Source organism: Erythrolamprus reginae, chromosome 1 (assembly GCF_031021105.1).
Source record: "Erythrolamprus reginae isolate rEryReg1 chromosome 1, rEryReg1.hap1, whole genome shotgun sequence".
NCBI lineage: Eukaryota > Metazoa > Chordata > Lepidosauria > Squamata > Dipsadidae > Erythrolamprus > Erythrolamprus reginae.
Genome location: NC_091950.1, coordinates 348,614,601 through 348,638,218, shown reverse-complemented (window position 1 = coordinate 348,638,218; position 23,618 = coordinate 348,614,601). Strand labels below are relative to the sequence as shown.

Here is a 23,618-nt window from a genome sequence, read left to right as displayed (position 1 = left end):
GGCCACTGAAGCTGACTTTAGATCTGTAGGTCAGCGGTTCAAACCTCACCACCGGCTCAAGGTTGACTCAGCCTTCCATCCTTCCGAGGTGGGTAAAATAAGGACCTGGATTGTGGGGGAAATATGCTGGCTCTGTTAAAAAGTGCTACTGCTAACTTGTTGTAAGCCGCCCTGAGTCTAAGGAGAAGGGCGGCATTTTAAAAAAATTGAATGAATGAATGAATGAATGACCAGTTAGGCCCCCCAGAGTTGGGCTTCTCCAGGTCCTGTCGACTAAACAATGTCGTTTGGTGGGACCCAGGGAAAGAGCCTTTTTCTGTGGCGGCCCCGACCCTCTGGAACCAACTCCCGCCAGAGATCAGAATTGCCCCCACGCTCCTCGCCTTTCGTAAGCTTCTTTGTTGTCAGGCATGGTGGAACTGAGATATTCCCTTCCCCTTAGGCCTATACAATTTATGAATGGTATGTTTGCGTGTATGTTTGGTTGTTTTTTTTTAAATAAGGGTTTTAAAAATTATTTTAAATATTAGGTTTGTTACATGTTGTTTCATTGTTGTTGTTAGCCGCCCCGAGTCTACGGAGAGGGACGGCATACAAATCAAATCAAATCAAATCAAATCAAATCAAATCAAATCAAATCAATAAATAAATAATCTCACAGGAAAAACATTGGGAGCTGCATCAATGTTACTTATTGACAATATATCACCATGACACTAGATCAGTGATGGCGAACCTTTTTTGGCTCGGGTGTCAAAAGGGTGCACGTATGCTAGTATGCATCTGCGTGTCCAAGCCCATAATGCAATGCCCTCCCCCCCAGGCATGCGCACTGCCCCTGCACTGCTCCCTCACATGTGCGCACAGGCCTTATTGAAGCCTCCAGACTCCTGAAGCCTGGGGATGGTGAAAAACAGCCAAACAGCCCAGATGGAAGTTCAGGGTTCAGGAGATTTTTCTAAAGCCTGGGGAGAGCAAAAATGGCAGAAAAGGCCAAAAATCAGCTGACCAGCTGGCCAGCGCGCTGGAGCTGACATAGGGCAACACCTCGCATGCCCTCAGATATGGCTCCATGTACCACCTGTAGCACACGTGCAGTGAAGGGCTACCAAAATTTTTACTACTGTGGACGTGGCTTATGCAGGATGCCCTGCATTTTCTTTCAACATCTTTCAGTGCAAATTGGGTGCTCTGGGGTGGAGCTCCATTTTCGCTACCCCACTGCATTCTGCCCCCCTCTGTCCGGGTAGTAGCCTATCCCTGCAAGCGTGCCATAGGTTCGCCACCACTGCACTAGATTAATTTGTTTCAATGTGGCAATTTATTGCTAATCAGTGGTTGTTTGGACCTGTAGACAAGCAGTAGCAAGAAGTAAAAAGAAATTAACATATGTTTCATTTTTTCCAATATAAATACCTTTCTGCCCCCTGCCTGCAACAGGTTCTTTCTTTCCAGAGGCCCTTCCATCATCTGAAGTTCCAATTTACTGGGAAGAGTCTAGAAAAAGACGAACAAATAATAATAATAATAATAACAACAACAGCAACAACAACAACTACAGCAACAACAACAATTTATTAGATTTGTATGTCGCCCCCTCCGTAAAGTCTCCTGAAAACATTTTTTAAAAAAAATCTCCTGTAAAGGAACATGTGGCATTTTTAAAATCACTTTCCCCCAAAATGTAGCAAAAGGGTGGGAGAATGTTTTGTGGCCAAACTTGCAACAACACTAACTTTAGCTTCATTTTTTTCAAGTAAGCAGATTCCAGATTCCCAAAGGTGCTTTTTCAGGAGGCAACTGGACTTCTTTTTTTCTCTTTGAAGATGTTTCACTTCTCATCCAAGAAGCTTCTTCAACTCTGACTGGATGGTGGGGAATGGAAGGATTTATATTGCTTGCAGAGAGCTGGTAATTTGCATCCTTTTAGAGGATTGTTAAAATACTTGGAGTAAGAGCCTTGGTGGTGCAGTTGTTAAGAGTGCAGTCCTGCAAGCTACTTTCGCTGATCACCTTCTGCCAGCAGTTTGGCAGATGGAATCTCAGTAGGTTCAAGGTTGACTCAGCCTTCCATCCTTCCAAGGTCAGTAAAATGAAATTGTTGAGGGCGATATGCTTACTCTCTGTAAACTGCTTAGAGAGGGCTGTAGAGCACTTTGTTTAAATGCTATTGCTATTGTTATCTGTGTCCTTAGGGTCATCTGAGTAGTGCTAACCATTAGCACTACTAATGGTTATATAGCACCATTAGCACTGCTCAGGTGACCCTGAGGACACAGATAAACCTGCAAGTGCCTCAACAATCTTCTAAAAGGATGCAAATTACCAGCTGTTGGCAAGGAATATACAGTGGTACCTCGGTTCTCGAACACAGGTCGTTCCAGAAGTGTGGTCGAGAACTGATTTGGTCGAGTACCGAATTAATTTATCACATAGGAAATAATGGAAATGGATTTAATTGGTTCCAAGCCCCTGTTGACTCACTGGGAACCAATTAAATCTATTTTCTTTATTTCCTATGGGATAAAAAATCTGAGGAGCTCTATAGTCTAAGCGCTCCAAGCTGCAGGAAGGGTGGGGGCGGCTGCAATCCCGGCAGCTTCGGGGGGCTCCTTTCCTCAGTGCTTCATCTTGTTACCTGTAGGCAGCTGCACCAATTTTCTCCTTGGCGGCGGCAACGGCGGCAGCTTCCCTTCGAGTAGCAACAGCGCCGGGAACGTCACGTAATGAAGGGAAGCAGCTGGAGCGGCGGCAACTGCTGAGATGGCTCTGGCGGCTTCCCTTCATCACGTGATGTTCCCAGCGCTGTTGCTCCTCGAAGGGAAGCCGCCGCAGTTGCCACCGCCGGGAAGCAGAAAGTTGGTGCAGCTGCCTACAGGTATCAAGACGAAGCATTGAGGAAAGGAGCCCCCCCGAAGCTGCTGGGATTGCAGTCGCCCCTGGCGGTAACATTTTGGATAATTAACAAAATTTTCTGTGGCTGTTCGGTATCCGAATTTTTGTTCGGATACAGAAGGAAATTTTTGCTGAAAATTTTGTTCGGTATCCGAAATGTACGAGGCATTCGAGAACCGAGGTACCACTGTAAATCCTTCCATTCCCCACTATCCTGTCAGAGCTAAAGCAGCTTTTTGGATAAGACGCAAAAGGGCTTCAAAGAAAAATAAAGAAGTTCAGTTGCCTCCTGAAAAAGCACCTCTGGGACAACCATGGCCTGGATGACTGAGAATATCTACTGACTTTTAATTATACAAATTCCAGGTGTGCTTGTCTACCATCTTATTATCTTCCAGCTACATGGAATTGGCCAAATTGACTGATATTTAATGAGTATTACACTCACACACACCTGCAAGGCTCAGTATTGATAGCAATCTACAGGAAAAAAAATATGAGTTTTGCATTAGCGGGCAGATAAATCTATTGATTCTTTTTGGGGATATTTGAAAAAGAACCGCAAAAATTTAAATTGTAGATAAAACCAAGTTTCTAATAGTTTTTTCTAACCCTCCCCTTGAAAGCCAAAAATTCTAACCTTGCTAACACTTTTGCTTTCTTCTTGCAATTTCTGTTGATCTGCCGGATATATTTTTTGCAGTGACAATTCTCCGGGTGAAGACGCTGCCTCTTTATTAAGCTCCTGGCAAAAAGGTATATCTGCTTTGCTACATTGATTGGGTCTGTTTTTCCTCTTGTCAACCCCAAGACCGGCCCCTCTTCCTCCTTCTGGATTCTGCAACATTTCAGCAGAAGTGGGGAGCTTGAATTTGGCCACCAACCAATTATCTGCAGATGTCAGGAGAAGTTTTCCACCTGAGCTGCCCAGACTTTGTTCTTTGTCCATCTTTCTTCCCGGGTCATCGGGGACATCTGACCCTTTTTTATGCTTCTCCATATTATTCCATATGGCCTGTAGCTCTTCTTCCTCTTCTTCAAACATCTCGTGAGCAGGGTGACGGACGTCTGCTGCCTTGCCTTGTAACTTTGTTCCTTTGGTTACCTCTACCCATGGATTCAAATTAATAGGGCAGAGATCTGGGTTACTACTCAGAGTATCTTCCTCACAGCCCAACTCACAATCAGGCTTCGAAGGCTGGGTTGGGGATTTGTTTCCCAAGTGCAGGAATGAAGGTGGGTGTCTTGAAATGCTTTCTTCAGAGCACTGGGCGTTTTCTTTTCCTGATGCCTCATTCACTAAAGGATCTTTAATTCTGGTGAGACCAGAAACCAAATCAGGGTTGCTTGCAGATTCAGCAGAGGAAGGCTTCAGTTTCAACCTCAAAGCTTCTTGAATTTTGGCTCTCTTGTCATCTACATCTCTTACTTGCTTCTGTTTGGAGCTACTCGGCGAGGCAACTAGTTTATCCCACTCCAAACCTATCTGCTCATGCAATACACTGGTATGAGAGGGCTTATTCTGCTTGAAATCAAAAAATCCATCACTGGAATTGGTTTGACTGGTAGGATGCAGCTTCACCTCTTCACCAGAAGCAACAGAATAAGTTTTCTGCCTACCTGGGTTGAGGTTCACTTCTTCAAACCAAGCACCTTTCTTAGACGTGGGGAGCTTATGAGAAACATCTTCTGCTCTCGTGGGCTTTGAACGCATTTCTCGTTGTCCTCTAATGGTTTCCTTTTCTAGGCTGATACCAGTTTCGTGCGATTTTGTCTCTTCTGTTCTCCTTTGGGCCCTTTGGTCCACCTGCTTTTCTACCTTCCTTTCTGCTCTCTCTTCCCTTGCTACCTTGACAACATCATGGACATTTCTAAGAGCACTGAGGTCCTTGGGAAGCTCCAGGCTCAAAACAGATCCCAGGGACAGATGCTGACACGCGTTCTTCTTTTCTGTGGGTGAGTGGTGGCTATGGAGACTTGGGTTTTGTTTCAGGAATATGCACTTTCCAGATGTTTCTCTGGGTAAATCACATTCCACATCAATAGCCGATTCTAGTGGACTCTTCACATAATCCATCGGCTCTCTTTGTGGTAAAGGCAATGCCTGCACGACTGGCACCCTCTGGGTGCATCTAAGTGGCCAAGTGTTACTCATACTATGCTTTCCTCCTTGAAAATCATTTGTTTTTGTTCCTAGGATCCTTTGCAAAGTGAGGCGTTGAATATCTCCTGCCATTGCTTTGGTTTTTCCCTTTGGGCCTTTTGGGGAGCAGCTAGAACTAATTTTGGGGAAAGTATGCGAGGCTGCTTTGCTCCATTCTGCCCTGGAAAATGGAGAAGAAGGAACCCCGGGAAGCACTTGCTTAACGGATTCTGATCTGAGGGCTGAATTTCCAAAGTCGGAGTCCTGATTTCTACATCCATCTTTCTCCTTTACATGCAGATAGGTGCTCACCTGTAAAACATGGTAAGAAAAGAAGTAAAGAGCATCTCTGAACTGCATGAAGCTGCTGGAGTCTAAGCCAAATATTTAGGATAGCACAGTAGCAAACTTTGCATTCGTAAGACCTTATCTAACGGCATGCACTGACACATGCTATCATCTGCCAAATTTTTATCCACTCTTCATTTGAAAGACCCGTTCATGCAACCTCCCAAAATGGACAATGCACTTCAGGTTTATTAATGTTCTTGCCAACTGAAACTCTAGCTATTCTAGTTTACTTCGTTTTATTTTATTATTCCAGGCTTTTCAGGAAGGGAGGCAATATTAATTTATTGGATTTGTATGCCGCCCCGAGTCTACGGAGAGGGGTGGCATACAAATCAATCAATCAATCAAACAAACAAACAAACAAACAAACAAACAAATATTAGACTGAACTTAAATGTAGAGGAACCATTATTAAATGCATCTCAAAGCATTTTGATATAGATTATGTGCTACCCTTTCTCAATTCATTCCAATATCCAAACTATCAACAGAGTATTAAAAACATTTAATGAGTTAAGTTAGGATCAGCTGAAAGAGGTTTGGCCATTTCCCAAAAATAAAATATTTCCTCCTGTCCATATCTTAGCTCAAAATTCCACATACTACAGAAGTCATTTCCTGATTCTTTTTCCTTTGCAAATCCATTTACTCCTTCATAGTGAGATCTAAATTACATACTGTTGTAATTTTGTCCCAGTATATCTTCTGTCCATTTGCAAGTCTGCACAGGTGACTCCAGTCCAGCATTTTCAATAGTTATACAGAACAGAGAACCTTCATAAATGTAGACACTAACAGCAGAAACTGTGTCGGCTTCAATTTTGTCCTTTGGTCAATTATTGAAGAGGCAAGATATGGAGGAGAACAAGTACAGCATATGCAGAGAGCTTGGATAAAATACAACATATTTAAGAGCAGTGGTTAGAATGCAGTATTGCAGACTAATTCTGCAAAATTGCATTGAAGTTCGATTCCTTCAATCCTGAATGGCTCAAGGTTGACTCAGCCTTCCATTCTTCCGAGGTGGGTAAAATGAGGACTCAGATTGTTGGGAGCAATAAGCTGACTCTGTAAACTGCTTAAAGATGGTGTTAAAGCCCTGTGAAGTGGTATATGAGTCTAAGTGCTATCGCTATTTAAAGTTCTATGGGAACAATTTTGATAGGACATAGGATATGAGATGGACACTTTAATGCAGCTTTAATGTATTCACACCTTCATACATTGTTCTAGGGGTGTGCTCCTGGGGTTCACATGGAGAACCTCTAGGTATTATTATTATTATTATTATTATTATTATTATTATTATTATTATTATTATTATTATTATTTGCCGCCCCTCTCCGTAGACTCTGTGCAGTTCGGAGAACACCCCAATCCCACTTCTGGCTGGCCCCATCCACCCTGCCCCTCACAGGAGTCCCCACATGGCCCATTTTGAATGCAAATAAGTGCAGGGTGCGTGCAGAGGGTCGGGGAGGGTGAAAAACAGGCCTGCCAGGCCTGCCAGAAGTGTGGGAAGGCCGGAAACAGTCCTGTTTCTGGCCTCCCGAAGGTCTCTGGAGCCTGGAGAGGCCGTTTTTGCCCTCCCAGAAACTCAAGGAAAGCCTCTGGAGCCCTAGGAAGGCAAAAACGTTCCCCCCTCCATTGTGGTGCAGGAGGTAGACTAGGCCATGCCCATCCAGCAACCAGATAGAGAACCCCTTGCTAAAATTTTTGAAGCCCACCCCTGCATTATACCCTTGCTAAAGGTGTCTGCCTGATTCCGAGCATGGATGTGACAATTGTGAATCAATGCAGAAGTTAACTATGAGGAATAGCAATGAGCTAGTTAGTAAAAGAGCTTGCAACATGCAGCCATGTGCTCTAACATGCATCCCTGGTTCTTCACTCCCTCATTCCTACATCACAGCAATTTTACCTCTTTTGCATGCTGATGGCACAGCCTTTTCTTTCTCTTTAAACTACCCAAAGTATTTTCTAAAATTCCCTGGCAACGTTTCCAAAATGTTTTACAGGCTGAGGGTTTAATTTCAGAGAGCTGGATATTAGGAAAGAAACAAAAATGGAAAGTGAAGGAGAAGTAATGATAAGCTACAACAGCCAGCAGAGAATTGAAGGTGCAGAAAGTCAGTTGGAGCCACATAAAAAGATTGTGCCAGATGTATGTAGGGCAGCTGTTTATGCAAGAAGCAAAAAACAAAACTAGCTTCCGTGATCCATACTGCATATTAATATACTATTGCTTAGTAATGAACTTCCAAATTTCCCACTGTTGTTAGGTGCTCCCCTACTTCACATTCTTAGTTTGGAATTTCCTCACATTAGAAATTTTTGCCTCCCGTTGCTTTTGTTGGGTTTAACCACTCTACTACATGCTTGCAATGTCTTGTAAACACATCTCTATGGTCAAGTTGCAATTAACTGACCAGTGTGTCACCTTTTGATGACCAAAAGGGGCAGGTACTCCGCAGACTATATAAACTTCTGCAGAATAGATGCTCCCCCCCTCTTCTGATCCTCTTTTCGCCTTGATGACCCTTCCTTGTCCACCTCCTGTGTGCTCCATTGTAATCGGCTGAGGACACATGTGTGAGATGAAATCCAAAGCCATCCTCACACATGGGACCATCCAGAAGTTATTAATATGGACTGGAATATAAGCTTATCTGCCTGCAATTTGTAATTGCATGAATCAACATACAGTAATTGTAAGTAAAGATTGTATTTTTTCATCTTTATGACGGAGTGATCATTCATTGCTAACAAATGGGATTCTGAACCACGTGTTATTTCTTGCCATGCTAACTCCGCTGCAAATTAAGCCAGCCGAACTCTGCTAATATTAATAATAATCAAAATACCCAACAGCTTTAAAACAGTGCATCTCAGATTGTGGACCTTTTACGATGTGTGGGACTTCAACTCCCAAAATTCACGCTGGTTAGTGAATTCTGGGAACTGAAGTCCCAACACCTTAAAGTTTCCCAAGGTTGAGAAACCCTGCTCTAGTGTTGCAATGGCAATTAAGCATAACAATTTGGCAAGGAAATGCCTTACCTTATGTGAAGTCTCTTGTCCTACAGTTGGTGATGATGTTGTCTGGCTTCCTGCAGGATTTTTCTCCCCCTCCTTTTCAATGTTCAGGATCAAGCTCACTGTGCTACCCAAACTGCCAGGGGATGCTTGTGGCACAAGTAAAACTGGGGTCTCTGAGGGTTCTAGAACCAGCGTTCCCTTAGGGACATCTGCCTCGAAGGGTAAACCATTTCCTGACTCTTCCAAGCTCTGCTTGTACCTTGGAAGAACATTTAGTGCAAATGCAGTGGAGATCGGTTCTTTCGGTTGTTTATGGCAATCTGGTGAACATTTTGTTAACACCTTAGAGTTCAGGATACCATCTGTTTCAGTCACATCAGCTCTAGAATTGAGTTCACTCTAGGGAGTAAGAAAAGATAATAAATAAGCTGCAGTGGGCAATTTGCTAATTTTCTTCCTTTAGCTTGGTGAGCATTGTTATTTCCTCTAAACTGGGATCTACAGTGGTACCTCTACTTATGAACTTAATTCATTCCGTGACCAGCTTCTTAAGTAGAAAAGTTTGTAAGAAGAAGCAATTTTTCCCATAGGAATCAATGTAAAAGCAAATAATGCTTGCGATTGGGGAAACCACAGGAGATTCCTAGAGAGGCCCCACAGAGGCTTCTCCCCAGCTTTCCCAGCCCTGTTTCATCCCAGGAGATTCCTAGAGAGGCCTTTTCCGGTTACAGTTTCGGAGGCTCGGGTTTGTAAGTGGAAATTGGTTCTTCAGAAGAGGCAAAAAGAATCTTGATCACCCGTTCTTATCTAGAAAACTTCGTAAATAGAGGTGTTTGTAGGTAGAGATACCACTGTACTTCCTTCTTGACTGTACAGGCTTCTCTACTATTAACTGGGCATAAGATCATGACCTATTCAGAAAACTAGAGATCATCTGGGGAAAGGACAGTTTTGATTCTTCATTCTATGTTGATTCACACATAGGAGGCAGAAGACCGGCTGGGCACATCTGCGGCAAATTTGGAGACCCTGCACTCAAGTGAACAAGTGCCTTATATATGAAACTAGACTGTCTGCCTAAATCTCCTGTGCTGAATTTTTTCAGGACGAACCCCACCTACGTGCCAGCAACTGAAAATCTATACTGATGGTAAGTATTTTAGTTAAATATGATACGAATGGAGACCATACAGAAAACTGTTGTATTGATTCTTGGAAGGTTTCAATTCTGAAAGTGCAAAAATATACGTAAAATAAGCACAGCAAATCTTAATTCAGAAAATGGGGGGGAAAAGGGGGCGTGCATAAGAGCACCACTGTACCTATCGTTCCTGTCTTCCTGTCTTATTGTCTTCATTTATCTGTACTTCTTTGCTTATGTTATGTTTATACAAACACCCACCATCTTGTACATGTTTGACAAACAAACAAATAAATAACATAAAACTCCCACACTGGAGAAAAATAGCAAATAGATATAGGACATGGTTGTTGTTTTTCTTGAAAGGAATCAGATTAAGAAATGGGAGTATGGGAGGCAAAATGATGGTTATTTAAAGACCTTAATATAGCTATATACAATATATACTTCTTCAATGCTATCTTGACAATGTCTCAGTCTAACCCTCCTTCTCAACCCTCTAATGGTGCTATCCAAGGCTGGTCCAGGGAGCTTTCTTCTTTAAAAAAGAAATATTATCTCCTTCCAAGTCTTAATAAGTCCAGGCAAGCTGAGGGTCCTGAAGAAAAGGTAAGAGATCTACAATCCTCTGGTTCCTCAAGATTTTAAGAGACCAGAATAAATTAAGTTGCAAGGGGAAGAAGGCAATAACATAGGACCTTGGCGATTACCATATTTTTTGGAGTATAATATGCACTGGAGCATAAGACACAACTTTGTTTTGAGGGAGGAAAATAGGGAAAAAATAATCTGTCTACCAGGTATTCATCTGGCTAGTCTTTTGTCTGGTCAGCTTCAGCACAATAGTTTTCTGCTTTTGAGCCTACGTGCTTGCTTTTATCTCCTGGAAGGGGATAAATACAGTTTCTAAAACATTTCACTTCTCTTGCTCTTTAGAGAGAAACAATTGAGAAAATCAGGCAAAGGCTTCACGAGCAAAGAACGGAAGATTGATTCATTGTTATCACCTCGTTAGGGCTGGAAAAAGGCTCATCTGATTGTCTGAGTGAGCAGCTATGAAAGAAGCAGGCAAAGGGAAGATCGCTTAGCTCGCAAAGCACGGAAGATTGCATTAGCACCTTGTTAGGGCTAAAAAGGCTTGGTAAAAGCTACATTTGGCGTATAAGATGCACCCACATTTTCAGACTCTTTTAGAGAGGGAAAAGGTGCGTCTTATACTACAAAAAATATGGTAGCTCCTGTACTTTTTCTACAGCAGCAATTTTTAAAAGGATGTAAGCACACCAATGAGACATAGAATATCCATATTCTATTTTTAAGAGAGCTACGCATATCCTTTGGGCAAAATAGTGTGGACTGGTACTTTATAAGTCCTAGAATTAGAAGCTGTTGCCAAAGCAACAGAATTCGGTTGTTTAAGAATCCTGAACCCTGCTGGTGCTACACTTGACTTTCATCATAATTCCAGATTATGAAGAATAGGTTGATTCACTTCACACTATGAGCCCATTAAACTGATCCAAACACAAGCCTAAATCCAAATTGTTCTCCTGTTATCTCACCCCTTTGCCTACATAGGTGCTTTGGTTGGTGGAGCCTATTAAAAGGAATATTAAATCAGAACATGCATTTTAGCAAACAATAAATTGCTGGTCTAGACCAGAGATAGGCAAAGTTGGTTCTGGAGGAATACTGGAGATACAAGATATGATTGCCCTAACCCAGGCCTAGGCAAAGTTGGCTCTTCTATGACTTGTGGACTTCAACCCCCAGAATTCCTGAGCCAATCATACTAGCTCAAGAATACTGGGAGTTGAAGTCCACATGTCATAGAAGAGCCAATTATGCCTACCCCTTGTCTAGACAATGTTTTTGCAATTAAATCAGGAATACTTTTATGCCACAATTGTTTTCATTGTCAGGGTTCCCAGAAGTTTGCTTTTGCCAATTTAAAAGACTGAAGACACAAAATGAATCCCCCCCTCCTTGAGATGTTCTATGTTCTCATGTATAAGCAGTCAGCTGATGGCATGGATAAAAATCAGATACATTAGCTGCAGATTCAATATTGATGGTAGAATTTATAATCAATAAATTCTAATTTATTTTCCATCAATAAATTAGAGAGATATTTCTCTAATTTACACACGTACCCATCCAGAGATACAAATCAAAGAAAAAGATAATGAAGTTACCGTAAATAATAAGGAAACTTCAATCCACCCCCTTGGTTGTGCAATACCGTCTCCCTTTTTTCCCCAGGCCATGAATAAAAGTTCCTATTTGTAACAAAGGCACAGAAGAAGCATACTAACTTGTGGGTTCTGAGGCATGTTTAGCGTGCTATCCAGCGTCTCTCGCTCATCATTCTTGTTTCCAGGGTCCCTTGGAGAACACTGTGCTTGATATCGTACCATCACCCATCCCAGCATGTTCTGTAGCTCCTCCATTCGCTCTTTTATCTAAAAGCAGAACAAGTGTGAAAGAGGAGAGGAAAAAGCCCACCTGAAATGCCATATTACAATATCTCTGAAACTATTTCCATGTGGTTTCCATATTCTTAAGCATGCCAGTTAGATTAATATAGATTTGTATTTCTCCTTTTTTAGAGTTTAGCTATTATTAGTTTAACTATTATTATTATTTTTAATTTCTTTATTAGTTTTTTCATTTAAAACATCATGACATTTCTACACAGATCTACACCTATATACAGTATGTATGTTGTTATTAGTTTACATAATTTATACATTACTTTTCATATTTTATAGAATCTTGCATCCTCGTCCCACATTGTCTCTTAATCGAAGAGTTTAATTATTATATCCTACTTATTTGTCCAGTCACCTCAGTCCTGTTACCTTCCTTCCTTTTCTTTCTTTATTTCTCTCTTTCTTTCTTTCCTTCCTTCTTTCTTTCTCCCTCCCTCCCTCTCTGCCCCCTTGCCTCTTAGCGCTCCCCTAAGTCATCCCACTGCTCCCAGGGGGTGGTACAGTCCACTTTGAAAACCACTGCTCTAAACAATACTATGGGGTTTTTTAAATGTATAAAATATTTGCTCACTGAATTTCTTTATGTGAAAAAATGCTTCCAAAGGTGTGAATTGTATATAATCTATAATTACACATTATCTCTCTTTCCCCAGATTTTTAAACCATTTGTGCCTATCAATACAGGCTATCTAACTGAAAAGCATTTGCTACTGGATGAAGCTAATGCCCAGGAGGGGGCTGTTTAATGGCGTAAACGATATCGGTAATTAAGAGCAGCCTTGAGAAATCTATAAAAACCATTATCTACAGAAAGCCATTAGCTGCTCTGAGCCCCTAATTCATAAAGACATGCATATGTGAAAAGCTACCATGATCTTCTTCTGGGCTTAAATACTGATTCCTAAATTAGCTAAATGATCGTTCCACTGACAGCCTGTGGGATATTTATATCCCTAGTCTTTCACACTTACTGTTTTACTCAAATAGTGCTCTTCAGCAACCAGCTCCCACCCAGATGCTGCCAACTCTTCAAACTCCTTCAATTTAGCCTCCATGCTATTCTTCAGATTCTCCCAGGGGGCTTCAGGAAGACCCTGGGCATTCAGATTCTCTGAGAAAATTTGTGCCCGGGTGTCCTCTGTCCAAGAGCTAGAAAATCAAAGGTAAAAGGACACTTGTGAATACAGCCAGAAGAAATAGGTCTTCATACCAGCCTAAATATTTAAGAAATTTAACTCTCCATTGCAGAAGTGGAAGGAAGGTCTACTAAAACCAAAAGGTAGATTTCTGGATGATGTTAGAATAGCGGCAGCAACAATAACAAAACTTTGTACACCAACATTCGTCTGCTGAATGAGGAAACCTGGAAGTAATAGTGGGGTGGGTGGGTTAGCGGACATGAAATGCTGCATGTTTAATGCAACCCTGGTACTCAAAATATATTCTTAGGTTCAGAAGCAGGAGTGAAATACAGCAGGTTCTGGAGAACCAGTAGCAGAAATTTTGAGTAGTTTGGAAAACTAGCAAATACCACCTCTGGCTGGCCCCAGAGTGGGGTGGGAATGGAAATTTTGCAATATTTTCCCCCCAAGAGTGGGGTGGGAATGGAGATTTTGCAATATTTCCCCCCCAAGAGTGGGGTGGGAATGGAGATTTTGCAGTATCCTTAAGGGGCAGGTTCCTCTTACCTTCCTACTGGCGCGCTGAATCGGCATTGTGATGTTTTACACATACACTTCCCCTGTGCAGAAGCGTGATTTTGCTTCTGCACATGCGCAGAGGGATGATTTTCCTTTTGTGCATGCTCAGAGGGCCGAAAAAAATCACGGAAAGTTAGAAAAAAAAGATGGTGGCACACATGGACTGGCAAAGACATCATTGGAGCTGTTGCGCCAAAATTATGCAATTGGAGTGGCGCACCAGATTGCACCAGTAGGAACCCACCTCTGGTATCCTTCCCCTGCAATGCCCACCAAGCCATGCCCACAGAACCAGTAGGGGAAAATGTTGAATTTCACCCCTGCTCAGAAGATGCTTGTGGGCAACTTATTCCTTAACTCTAAATGCATATCTTTTACACCAGGGTTTTGTTAGTGTGTCTTCAAGTTTCAATTTAAAAAATGAAACGCACTAGTCAGATCTGAAGCCCACCCATCTTTGTTCTGCACTGCCAACAAAGCCATAGAATATTCACCTAACTACAGGCAGAACATTAGTTATTAGGAGCCAAGAATTGCACTGGATATCTAATTCTGCATCTGGGTCACTAGATGGCAGAATTTCTCTGCCTGTGGTTCATAATTAAAATAGCAAGCACTTCCCTCAATCCCGCCAAATCACCTTCAAGTTGTGCTGGACACCTATTGACTTACATGGACATTTCCATTCAGTTTTCTTGGCAAGGCTTGGAAACACTTTCCATTACCTTGTCTCAAAGTCTACTCAGGAAATATTAAAGATGTAAAAACAATGTCAGCTTCTCCCACTATTGTTTAAAAGTTAGCAAGGAACTGACATACAGGTCATCATACTTGACAACACTAAAATATTTGCATGCGTATTTTGCTCAATAAAGATATATAAAGGAAATCTGTAGCCAATGGCAACTTCCCAGCAAGTTTGTCAACTGTGATAATTTACATTCAGACTGCACGCAATGCGATATCAAGAAATACTTGCTGTAGAGAACTATGCCTAGGACTGAAATAGATTTAAGAAGCTAATGGAATTCTCTTCAAAACAAAAACATCTCACAAACGTGATTGGTAACAAAACAGTTTGGAGGCTAAGGAAAGTCTAATTTTTTAAAAAATAATAATAGGACTATTTCCTGATTCTGATCTTTAATTTATTTTAAAATGTCAAGGCCTGCCCAAGATTTCTCTAGGAGCAAGATGCATTCTTGCTGAAGTATAAAAAGTACAAAGAAAATAAGACTAGCTAGAAAGCTATATGCAGGGGTGTGCTACTGCCCGGACTGGGGGGTGGGGGGAGACGGACACAGTGGGGTAGTGAAAATGGAGCTCCACCCCGGAGCACCCAATTTGCACTGAAAGATGTTGAAAGAAAATGCAGAGGATCCTACATACGCCACACCCACAGTGTGGTAGTAAAATTTTTGGTAGCCCTTCACTGGCTAATTGTAAGAAAATTGTGGGAAGCTCCCCCTTTCTTCTAGAGAATAAAATATTTTGGGAATATTAAAAGAAGTAGAATATTATATTTCTCCAAAGGAGAAATGGAGAAATCTGTTCTTAGAGATAGAAAGCAGCCTCAGTTTTTCTTACTAGCCTCCAGCAGATTGGGCCTCCAGTGCCCATTGAGAAAAACTGAGCCACCCTTTTCACAAAGAAAACATCTTCACCTCCAAATGATGGAATTAAAATTTGCTTTTTTGGCTGTATAAGAAATATAGATGCCTTTTATGTAAGCTTTTAGGGTGTCCCATAAGTTTTGTGTTGTTGTTGTTCCATCATGATTAGTTTCAAGAAAGATCTGAATTTCATTTTGAATTAAATTTTGAAAATCTTTTTCATTGAGAACTGCTTGATTCATAGACCATCTACGAAAGTAGAAATTTGTTGGGAATCTTAATTTCAACATTATGGGGTTGTGATCTGCCCATGTATTCGGAAGTATTTGAATCTGTGTAGTTTCATTAATAATTTCTGGAGTAGACCAAATCATGTCTATACATGACCACAATTTGTGAGGATTGGAGAAAAATGTATAATATGAGCGATCTGGGTTATAATAATGCCAGATATCTTGTAGTGCAAAGTCTGTACATAAATCTTCAAAGGTTGATGGTAATTGTTTTCTAGATTTGGCTTTAGAGCCTTTATAGTCTAGTTTTTTTTATTAATTATCACGTTATAATCACCAACAATCATTATATTTACTAATTTTAATTCCAGAATTTTTTTGTGAAGATTGAGAAAAAAATTGGGTTGTCGTATCGAGGGGGCATATATTGTAATCATATTGACTGTTTTTATACCTAAAGAAATTTGTATAATTAAAATCTGTCCATTGTTATCAGATTATATTTAAAATTAAAAAAATTAAAAATAAAATTTGCATTTCCCCACCCAAATTCTAGAGACAGGATGTGACCTTTTAGGACATTATAGGATTAGCCCACCACCATTAGCATAGCAAATGATACCAGGCTTACTACATTGCACAATCCCCTGAAGCATTTCAAACACAAAGCTCCAGAATCCTATAAAGATCCATCCACCCATTCAGCCATTTGATCAGCTGCCCCAGAACTACATGCTACATGCTGTTCATCAATAAACAGAATCCTTCTTTCCAATAAGCCTCCACGTTATTTCCTTTGCCTTTCTGCCATCTTGTAACTGAACCAAATGGATTTTTCTTCCAATGAAATGTCAGTATGCTGTCTGAAAAACAATCTTTTGTGTGTGTGTGTGTGTGTGTGTGTGTGTAATTTAAGACAGTTCTTAATTCCGCTCATCTTGCATCCCAAGATTTTAAGGAGAATAAGAGAAAGATAAACTAACTTACATAATGGCCAGATAGCCTTTAAAGAATTGCCATAAGCGAACAGTCTGCTGTCCATGAATTGAATTTTCCAGCACCAGTTTTTGGAGATTTTTCCAAGCCTCTAGTATTTCAAGAATTAGTTTGGAGTCATCAGATACTTGAACCAGGTGAATAACTCCTCTTTCCAGCTCCTCTATATTTCCTTCCAGCTGAGACATATCATTCTATAGGACACAAAACAATAGGATTCACAGTGGTTAAGACACTTTGTTGATTCCTTCCGAAATCTTGCTGCTATCCCAGAAAGGATAGGTTTCTTGCTATTGTTTTTTGGGGGGTGGGTGGGGTGGGGGGAGCTTTAAAAAAACCAGAGCTGATCAGAAACAATAAACATCACACTTCTTTAAAAAGTACAGTACTGCTCAAAATTATAGTCAAAGTTAAACTTGTGAGATAGTCTTCTGTGATTTGCAACAGTAACTAGGCAGAATAGATTTTTTTTTTTTTAAAAAACCCTATGTATAATGTCTTCTTTAAGATCTATATAGTCTCCACATCTGCTATGAGATAATGAAACTTATTTGGGGGAGTGGCTACTGAGCCCAGCAACTTTGTGGACATTGGGCTAATTGTTGCTGCATTTACATCTGTGCAAACATGAGGAGCACTTCACACCACTTAACCCTTGGAATATATTCAACTATTTCCAACTATTAACCCCCCAATCTGCAACCTACAAAGTCCAGGAATGCATTTAAGCATCCAGTTAAGTGTCATTTGGGACATTCTGACTACAGCAAAATATATTTGTTCTTCTATACCAGAGCCAATCTAATTCTAAATCCCAGGACATTACTCACCCACATACATTTGAGATTAGCCCAAGGCCAAACTCGTAAAAAAAAAGAAAAAGGCAGAATGAGCTAAGCAAGAAAAGTTAGCTCTCATTGCAGACAAGATTAACAGGAGATGGAATGGTTCCCAACAGAACAGTTATTAAACAATTTCCTTACCTCATTCCTAGATGTTTACGAGGGATCCAAAAGATATTACCCTCCATTTGTAACTCTTCCCTTTCCTACCAATTCCTCCATTTATATTTACAAATGGAGGCATAAAGGAGGAAAATAAAGAATAGATATACAGTGCATTTGGTGCCATCTGAAAACTTTCCAAAGTGGGGAAAACCAACACAGTTTCAACATTCTTCCAGACAGAAAAGTCCGAACCAAACTCCGGATCTCACCTCTATCTCTTCTTGCCTTTTCTGTATTCCCTGCACATCAAGAAGATCCATCTCACTTTTTACTGTGGTAAAACTCCTTTCTGCTTGGATGAGGTCCTGAACCAGCGTTTCTGCTCTCTCACGGATTGTTTCAATCTGTGAGGCAACCCAGCTCAGCTGAGCAGAGAAAGAACCAAGATGAAATTTAGCATTAGCAACAGCATTCAGTGCACTACGTTTCTGGATACGATGTTATGCACAGCTGTGCTGGTACTATGGTTAGAATGCAATATGACAGTCTAACTCTGCCAACTGCCAGGTGTTCGATCCTGGCCAGCTCAAGGTTGACTCGGCCTCCCATCCTTCTGAGGTCGGTAAAATGAGGACACGGATTGTTGGGGCAATATGCTGACTCTGTAAACTGCTTTTCTAATCGGGTTATAAAGCACTATGAAGTTGTATATAAGTCTAAGTGCTATTGCTACTGCTATATGTCTAATACACAAACCCTGAAATTGCACTTGTCTAGATGCAGAACTCTTTGGTTTAGCCCAGACTGAATTCTTGGTTTGTGATTTGGCTCATCCTTTCATAATTTAAATACATTTTCTGTCCCAGCTGATTTTACATTGCCTCCTCCCAAACCACCTATGTGTTTGATGCAATATATTTGAATATTTACTTCCAAGAAATTCCCATAATTTCTATATGGGAGGAGAGTGTGTGGAAAGCCATGTAGGAATACAATGAAAAGGCATAATGGTGTAAACAGAGTCTCAGTAATATATGAACAACTAGGAGGGAATGTGAGAAGCAACTCATTTACTTTGGGGAACTCATTACAGATGGAGGACATGATTTACATGCAAAAGGATCTCGGGTTCAACCCCCAGGATCTCTACATCTCCGAGAAATTCTCCTTTCCAAAGCACTGTTGACAGTCAGAGTACACAATATAGAATTAAATGGACCATAACAGTCTGACTTGATATAAATCAGCTTCCTCTAAGCACCTTTTAAGTTTTTAGTCTGCATGAAGAGTTGGACTGGATTAAAGCAAGTCAACAATATGACAACCTGTAAAAGATACCGTATTGCTTCTTTCTTTCTTTCTTTCTTTCTTTCTTTCCTTCCTTCCTTCCTTCCTTCCTTGTTTTGACTTATATGCCACCCTCTCCATGGACTCGGGGCGGCTTACATTTCAATTAAAAATACAGTACTGTATATAAAACACATCTAAATCCAATTAACATAAATAATTACTTTAAAATATTTTTAAAAGCTAAACATTTAAAAATCAAACATGGAAATACACCCTACATTACAACATCCTACGCATTCACTGACCAGAGGCTGGGGTCTAGTGACCCCAAACCTGGCAGTATAAATACGTTTTCAAATTCTTAAGAAAGGCAAGGCGGGTGGGGGCAATGTGAATCTCTGGGGGGAGTTGATTCCAGAGCCCCCCCCAGAGAAGGCTCTTTCTCTAGGACCCGCCAAGTGACATTGTCTAGTTGACGGGACCTGGAGAAGACTAACTCTGTGGGGATTCGTGTAGCAGAAGGTGGTCCCATGCCATGTAGGGCTTTATAGGTCATAACCAACATTTTGAATTGGATCCAGAAACCAATTGGCAGCCAGTGCAGTCTGCCAAGTGATGGAGAAACATGGGCATACCTTGGCAGGCCCATGACTGCTCGTGCGACTGCATTAAAAGATAGTCAGGAAAAGCTATGAATCAGTACGCCTCAGATCCTTTTTTTAATACCAGAAACATCGTCACAACAAGCAATGAGTTGGGGCAGGGTAAAAACTGTAGGTGTTCTCTAACCATTAGAGAAGTATGCTAATACGTGGCAACCCTTAGCCTCCTCTTACCCCAATTTCCTCCTTGTCTTTCACGACCTGAGGAAAGTACTCCAGGCTCTCAGTTTCTGTCACCGCTTTCAAGGCCTGCTCTCGTTCCTTCACCACATTGTTCAGCATTTCCACTGCTTCTTGTAATTCCTTTAGTGGTCTACTCATGTCCTTGCTCTTCCCATGCTGAGCACTTTGGGCTAAGACAAGATGCAAAGATTCTGGGGAACTGAATTGGTTGGGTGTCCCCTGAAGCAAAATAAGTATGCAAGCAATATTGCTATTAAATACATAGACCATTCTATAAATTAACATTATTTCAATTCTATAAAGGAGGAATTTAAAACAGAAAGGTAGAAAGATTTAATCCTACTCAATAAGATTAATCATTTATTTAAATTGCTAATCAACAGAAAGGGTGTAAGGTTTAATCCCGCTCAATAAGATTAATCATTTACAGTGATACCTCATCTTACGAACACCTCGTCATACAAACTTTTTGAGATATGAACCCGGGTTTTACAATTTTTTTGCCTCTTCTTATGAACTATTTTCACCTTACGAACCCGCCACCGCCACTGGGATGCCCCACCTCTGGACTTCCGTTGCTCCCCTCATTGGGAAACCCTACCTCCAGACCTTCCGTTGCCAGCGAAGCACTCATTTTTGCGCTGCTGGAATTCCCATGAGGCTCCCTTCCATGGGAAACCCCACCTCCGGACTTCTGCATTTTTGCGATGCTGCAGGGGAATCCCAGCAGGGGAATCCCAGCATCACAAAAACGGGCGCTTCGCTGGCAACGGAAGTCCAGAGGTGGGGTTTCCCAGCAAGGGAAGCCTCAGCGAAATCGCAGCATTGCAAATGGTACATTTTGCTTCCTGGGTTTTTGCCTTTATAAGATAATTCAGAAACTGGTATATAGTGATACCTCTATTTAAAAACTTAATTCGTTCCATGACCAGGTTCTTAAGTAGAAGCAATTTTTTCCCATAGGAATCAATGTACAGTAAAAGCAAATAAAGCGTGCAAACCCATTAGGAAAGAAATAAAAGCTTGGAATTTGGGTGGAAGAGGGAGGAGGAAGAAGAGGAGGACAGTCACTGCCGAAGGAAGAAGGTGAGGTGAGGGGGAAAAAAAAATCCAAAACTTTAAGGCTTAAAAAAAAGAGGGACTCTGAGGCGGCGAGGAGGAGCACACGCCTCCCATACACCCGGTGTGAGGCTGCGTCCCATACACTGCCCCCACACACTGGCTGCTGCTGCTGCTGCTACCTGCTGCCTCTTCCTTCCCATGCTGAAGGGCTCCCCTCTCCTCTCACTCGCTCACTTTGTAGCCGGCGCCTTTCCTTCGCTGTGGTGACTCCTCGGCTGCCCAGAGCAAATGGAGCGTTTCTTTTCTCTGGGTGCTGGCAGAGGTTTATTCCCTGTCCAAGCGCCCAGAGAAAGGAAAATGCTTCATTTGCTCTGGGCTGCCAAAGCCTCCTTAAGCATCACCAAAAGGCTCCTCTGGGAGCCCAGATGGATGGGATTAAAGGGGGAATGGTAGGAAACTGGCCAGGCCTTCGTGCCACTCTCAAATTTCTTAGGAATTTTTTCCGGGCTCAGGTTCTTAAGTAGAAAATGTTTCTTAAGTAGAGGCAAAAAATCTTGAACACCCGGTTCTTATCTAGAAAAGTTCTTAAGTAGAGGTACCACTGTATTTAACATTTTTGGCTGTTAGGTAAGTATGGAATTCTCATTCTAACGTATTAAATGTGTTAGCATTCAATAACATTCCAACTGTTTTATTCTGTATGAGCATGTTACATGAACGTTATTGGGAAATCCAAACTCTGAAAATAACAAGATAATGTTTTCATAAGAACTTGGACAGGGTTTGGAGATTATATCTTAAACTAAATAATTGGAGTAATAACTAATTGTTGCTCAATGGGCTTTCCCTTCCCATGAAAAGCAGATTCATTGTATTCCGTGAAAACATCGTTTGAAGTCTACACAGAGACTGGTAACTTTAAATGTTTGACAATCTCCTTAGTAGCAGAAGATTTTTTTTCATGCTATTTACAAAAATTACAAGCCTGGTATTGGTTCTTATGATGTGGTCTTTCATAGTGATTCTATTTAGGACAAAATTTGCTACACGTATTAATTTTGTTTTGGAAGACTTGTTGTTTTTCTTGATGCTCATTTTCTTTTGAATTATATGCCAACATTTGGGAACGGAAGAAAATGGGAACTGAATGCTTTTATGATCACACAACAGACTATATGACAAGCCTACAATGGTACCAATTCTCTATCAGTTATAAAGTGATATGAAAAACTCTGTCTCATCTTTTTATATTCAGACCAACATTTGATCCATAATGTCTATGAAGCTTCTCAGTCATCTAAGTCATGGTTGAAGAAGTTTCTTGGATGAGAAGCAAAATGTCTTCCAAGAGAAAAAAAAGTCCAGTTGCCTTTTGAAAAAAAGCACCTTTGAGATTTTATCCATAACTGGAAGAATTAAATAGAGATATGAGTTGCATATGCACTATTAGGCAGAGTTTAATTCCAGCGGGTTCTGGAGACCTGGTAGAAGAAATTTTGAGTAGTTTGGAGAACCAGCAAATACCATCTCTGGCTGGCCACAGAGTGGGTTGGGAATAGAGATTTTGCAATATCCTTCCCCTGCCACACCCATCAAGCCACACCCACAGAACCGGTAGTAAAAAAAAATTGATTTCATCACTGGTATTAGTTGATATGTCTTGCTTCATATTTCTTTACTATTGTAAATAAACCGAGTTAAATGTCAATGGTATATAAAAATTAACCATAACAAGACATCCATACACAAAATAGTTTTGCAATGCAGGAAAGTTGGAAGCCTTTGAATTTTCTTTCTATTTCTTTGTATTAAAAATACAATATATAAAAAGCTAGATCCCACTCTTCAGCTAGATTAAGCATTATCTTAAAATAAGGGCAACAGCTAATTTACAGAAGCAGTCGCAATATTTTAAACAAACTTGTAAAAAAATCTTTCCTAACATTAAAAAGTATAGATTGTTACCTGTTTAAATAAATAAAATAACAAAGCGAGTGTAAATATTTGCAAGTAATAAATGATAAAAGTAATTTGTAAACATTTAAAATAAGTTTCTTCAATTTAATGGGAAATGAGACACTGTGACAGATTTGAATTTGGAGTTTACTTCAAAGACACGGTTGTGAAAATGCTCCCATTTTGCTCATACTTGTGAGTCGTTGGAGAACTAGTTGCAAAGGGAGCTTGAGGCTCCACCCACCCGCCGCCATCTGGGTTCTTTTACCCTCTGCACATGCACAGAATTATTTGCGCATGCGCAGAGTGTAAAAGATCCCAAATGGCAGTGTCCGGGTGGGTGGGTGGAGCCTCATGCTCCCTTCATGATTGGCTGTGTGACAACCCAAAGGCACGAGCAAACCAGGAGCATTTTACCCCTGGGCTGTACTACTGCTACCGAAAAGGCTTCCCTTGGACTTATTTACTAGAAGTTCTCACAAAGCGATTAACCACAATGTTGCTAACACCAATTTATCAATCAGCCTATAAGGAAGATTGAGCTCTAACCATATTTTTAAATGCCAGTTCTTTCTCATGAACTTGAAGAGATATTTCAGTAAACATCCAGGCAGATTATTGTGATAGTTCATCTAGTGTCAGTGGATTACAGCCAAAGCTTTCACAATTGGAGATGATCAGAACTAAAATGAGGTTAAAATTCAACTATAAAAAGTCTTTACCAATTGTAATTTAGTTGCCATATTTCTCTGGAGATTCAATGAATCCTTTTAAAAAAGGATAATAACTACTCTTGGTTAGCAAATGTTCTGTTTAGAGACAATATATCATCCCATAACTAAATTATATCCAAGCAAGGACTGAAATCCTGACCCTTAATAGCAGAAGTCTTATTTTGGTGACTTATCTCTGAAC

General features: G+C 40.8%; 1 protein-coding gene across 5 annotated transcripts in view; it reads right to left on the bottom strand.

Annotated features, from left to right (window-relative positions):
• Positions 1-23,618, bottom strand: part of LOC139157445 (uncharacterized) — a 92,658-nt gene that overhangs the window by 16,490 nt on the left and 52,550 nt on the right. For all 5 annotated transcript variants that reach the window (XM_070734217.1, XM_070734218.1, XM_070734219.1 and 2 more), the window contains 8 exons: positions 19,677-19,904; positions 17,820-17,975; positions 16,595-16,797; positions 13,033-13,210; positions 11,885-12,031; positions 8,450-8,827; positions 3,536-5,350; positions 1,417-1,497 (listed from right to left, as the gene is read on the bottom strand). In XM_070734217.1, coding sequence (XP_070590318.1) covers positions 1,417-1,497; positions 3,536-5,350; positions 8,450-8,827; positions 11,885-12,031; positions 13,033-13,210; positions 16,595-16,797; positions 17,820-17,975; positions 19,677-19,904 — 3,186 coding nt within the window. The remainder of the gene's footprint in view (positions 1-1,416; positions 1,498-3,535; positions 5,351-8,449; positions 8,828-11,884; positions 12,032-13,032; positions 13,211-16,594; positions 16,798-17,819; positions 17,976-19,676; positions 19,905-23,618) is intronic.